We start from the raw sequence: 3,425 nt of genomic DNA, 5'->3' as shown, positions 1-3,425 counted from the left end.
CTTGTTGAGGCCCGTGTAATTGACACACATCCTCCATTTCCCGCTCTTTTTTTGCACAAGAACGGGATTTGCTAACCACTCTGGGTGGTGTACTTCCCTGATGAACCTAGCAACCAATAGTTTTGCTATCTCTTCATCGATGGCCCTGCGTTTTTCCTCGTCGAAGCGGCGTAGGCATTGCTTCACTGGCTTGGAGCATGGCAGGATTTTTAGGGTATGCTCGTCGACCTCCCTCGGGATGCCTGGCATATCCGAGGGTTTCCATGCAAAGATGCCTTTGTTATCGCGGAGGAAGTCGATGGGCGCGTTTTCCTATTTGGAGGAGAGCGCGGTCCTGATGCGGACTTTTTTGCCCTCAAAGCTGCTAGGGTCCATGAGGAACTCCTTGGACCCTTCCACCGATTCGAACGATCCGGACGACCTCTTTGTGTCGGGTGCTTCTTCGACGACCTTCTCTCTAAGGGCGGTGAGTTCTTCGGAGGCAACGACTGCTGTGGCATGGCCGTAGCATTCGACTTTGCACTCGTAAGAACGACAGAAGGAGGTGCCGATGGTGATGACCCTGTGGGGGCTCGGCATCTTTAGCTTGAGGTACGTGTTGTCGGGAACATCCATGAACTTCGCGTAGCATGGACGTCTGAGGATGGCGTGGAAGGTTCCGGGGAACCCTACCACATCGAAAGTAAGGGTATTAGTCCTGTAATTGGACTGATCCTCGAAAGTGATGGGCAGATCAATCTGCCCTAGCGGTATGGCCTATCTACCAGGTACGATGCCATGGAAAGGCGCTCAGATGGGGTGGAGGTTCGTTCGGTCGACACCCATCTCGTCGAGTGTCTTGGCGTACATGATGTTGAGGCTACTGCCTTCGTCCATCAGTACTTTCATGAGTTGCTTTGGGCCGACGATCGGATCGACAACCAGTGGGTACCTTCCTGGGTGTGGGACGGTATCCGGATGGTCGGTCCGGTCGAAGGTTATTGCAGATTCTGTCCACCGGAGGAAGGCGGGTGTGGCCGGTCCGACCGTATAGACCACACGGCGCGCGACCTTCTAGCAGCGTTTGGAGTCATAGGCCGCTGATCCTCTGAAGATCATGAGGGCACCGTTGGGCATCAGGAAGGCATTGTCCTTCTCCTCTGCGTCATCTATGGTAGGGGTAGGTTCCTTCCCCTGCTCCCCTTTGTTGAGGCCCCCGGACAAGTATTTGCGCATGAGGCCGCAATCCTTGTATAGATACTTGGCCGGGAAAGCATGGTTCGGGCATGGCTCCTCGAGCATTTTCTCAAAGTGGTTCGAAGCACCCTCCATGGGCTTCCGACCACCCTTGCGGTCGGTGGTGGCCACGAGCGAGCTATCAAGCCGTTGCTTCTTGTTTTTTCTTTTAGCGGGACGGTTGGAGGCACCCTCGTCGATGTCCTCATCCCACCTCGCCTTGCCATTGGAGCGGTCCAAGATGGCTCCAACCGCCTCCTCCCCTAAGGCATGCCTGGTGGCGATGTCCAAGAGCTCCTTGGTGGTCCACGGACCCCTATGCTCTAGCTTGTGAACCAAAGACTCACAGGTTGTCCCGGATAGGAAGGCTCCTATCACGTCGGCGTCAGCGACATTAGGGAGCTCGTTGCACTACCGGAAAAGCACCAGATGTACCCACGGAGGGTTTCATCGCCTTCCAGCGGCAGTTCTTGAGGTCCTATGGGTTTCCAGGGCATTTGTACGTGCCCTGGAAGTTCCCCACGAAGATCTCTGTCAGATCCGCCCAACTTTGAATGGCGTTGGATGGTAGGTGCTCTAACCATGCTCGCACTGAATCAGCCAAGAACAGTGGGAGATTGTGAATAATGAAATCATCATCACTCACACCATCGCCTTGACATGCAAGCCGATAGTCTTCGAGCCAAAGCCTAGGGTTTGTTTCCCTAGAATATTTAGGGATGTTGGTTGGTGGTCGGTACCTTAGAAGGAATATAGCATTGAGGATGTGTCGGCCGAAAGCCGGAGGGCCTGGCAGGCCAAGGCTCGAGCTTCGGTCCTCGTCGCTGTCGTAGCGTCCGTCGCATCGAGGATGGTAGCCGCGGTGGGCTGCCTCTCCTGTGTCGCCATGGGCACGCCTGTGGGCGTCGATGGTGCTGCGTACATCGTGGTCATGGCCAAGACGTTGATGTACTAGGACGGCGGAGGGCTGCCTGCCGCCTGGTGGTGTCTGGTGAACGGATGCGTCCTTGGTGGGGCGCACCAAGGGCATGCGCTGGCTAGCATCGGGCTCGTGTTGTCGGGTCAACGAGCTTTCTGCCTGCTGCGCCGCCGCACGCTTGAGCAACATGCGAATTTCTCGGCGGGTGTGGCGATCCTCGGACGTCGCGGCCTCTAGAAGGCTGTGCAGCAAGGTCGTCACTGTGGCGATGTTTTGGCTCGCCCGAGCGAAATGAGGAAGGATCCCGTCATCAGCGAGGATCCTTTGGTGTATGGTGCGGGCCGTGGCACAGGCACGCCCACCGCTTTCGCAGCGTTCAATCTCACGATTGATGTCCCCATACTCTTGGACAAGCCCTTGCCCGGCCTCATCGATCTCTAGCTTGCGGGCCCTCAGCTGCTCCATCCTTAGGCGAGATGGGGCCACCATCTCCTCCCTGGACCTACCGCCAGGGTTGCTTATCGGGGTGGCCTCTTCCTTGGAGACACTTTTGACGTGCCCCTCGGGGGTCTACGCCGTGAAGCATTCCTGGGAAGGGTGGTGGCTCCCCCTACTGGAGTCAGAGCTAGAGGACGATCCTGGCTCCTTCACGAGGAGCCTATGGAGAGTCTCTATCATTTTCAATTGTCCCCATGAACTCGCTATCCGTGGGTGGCTGAACCATGCGTTGTGCTAGAAGGTGGCCAGCGGTTGCCGCGGCGTTGCGGAGACTGAACAGAAACGCTGTTGGGGTGCTCTACACGGGGCCTTCTGGAGAGAGGGTGTGCAGCGTAGGGCCTCCCTGGATAACTAGGGTCTAAGGGAGTCGTCTAACTAGCCCTCAAGCCTCCGGTAGCTGAGGCTAATGGAAGAGAGAGACTGCACGACCGTGTGGGCCAGCACCAGCCCTCCTCCTAGTGTAACGATGAAATCTAGGTCACCGAAACGCACGTGTGCGCCCAGAATCTAGCTGATTGCATGGGTGGCCATCCGAGGCCTGATTTGGAATGCGCAAAGGCCCCTACCTAGCATGCCAACTGTCGATGTTTCGTATAAGCACCGGCAAGTAAATTTATAGTAATGCGCGTTAGGCCCGGATGGTGCGCTAAAGGACACAAGATTTATACTGGTTCGGGCTGAATGTCCCTACGTCTAGTCTGTTGCTACTTGTGTTATTAGCACCGAAAAATAGTTCATAGTAGGGGGTTCAAATGATCAAGAGAGGGACTGGTCCTAAGTCTCTAATGGAAGG

General features: G+C 56.1%; 1 protein-coding gene across 1 annotated transcript; it reads right to left on the bottom strand.

The window, feature by feature from the left end:
• Nucleotides 1-312: 312 nt before the first annotated feature.
• On the bottom strand, nt 313-2,599 carry LOC136492466 (uncharacterized). Its single transcript, XM_066488474.1, has 2 exons — nt 2,521-2,599; nt 313-668 (listed from the first exon to the last, which is right to left on the bottom strand). The coding sequence occupies exons 1-2, from the start codon at nt 2,597-2,599 to the stop codon at nt 313-315; spliced, it is 435 nt and encodes a 144-aa protein (XP_066344571.1).
• Between the last annotated feature and the right edge of the window lie 826 nt (nt 2,600-3,425).

This window comes from Miscanthus floridulus, chromosome 11, assembly GCF_019320115.1.
Source record: "Miscanthus floridulus cultivar M001 chromosome 11, ASM1932011v1, whole genome shotgun sequence".
Taxonomy (NCBI): Eukaryota; Viridiplantae; Streptophyta; class Magnoliopsida; order Poales; family Poaceae; genus Miscanthus; species Miscanthus floridulus.
This window is presented reverse-complemented; position numbering and strand designations above follow the sequence as displayed.

Coding starts and splice junctions, on each gene's coding strand:
- LOC136492466 (XM_066488474.1), bottom strand. CDS start 2,599: ATGGAGCAGCTGAGGGCCCGCAAGCTAGAGATCGATGAGGCCGGGCAA. Junction 669..2,520: donor AGAGTATGGGGACATCAATC/GTGAGATTGAAC, acceptor TCGATGTGGTAG/GGTTCCCCGGAACCTTCCAC.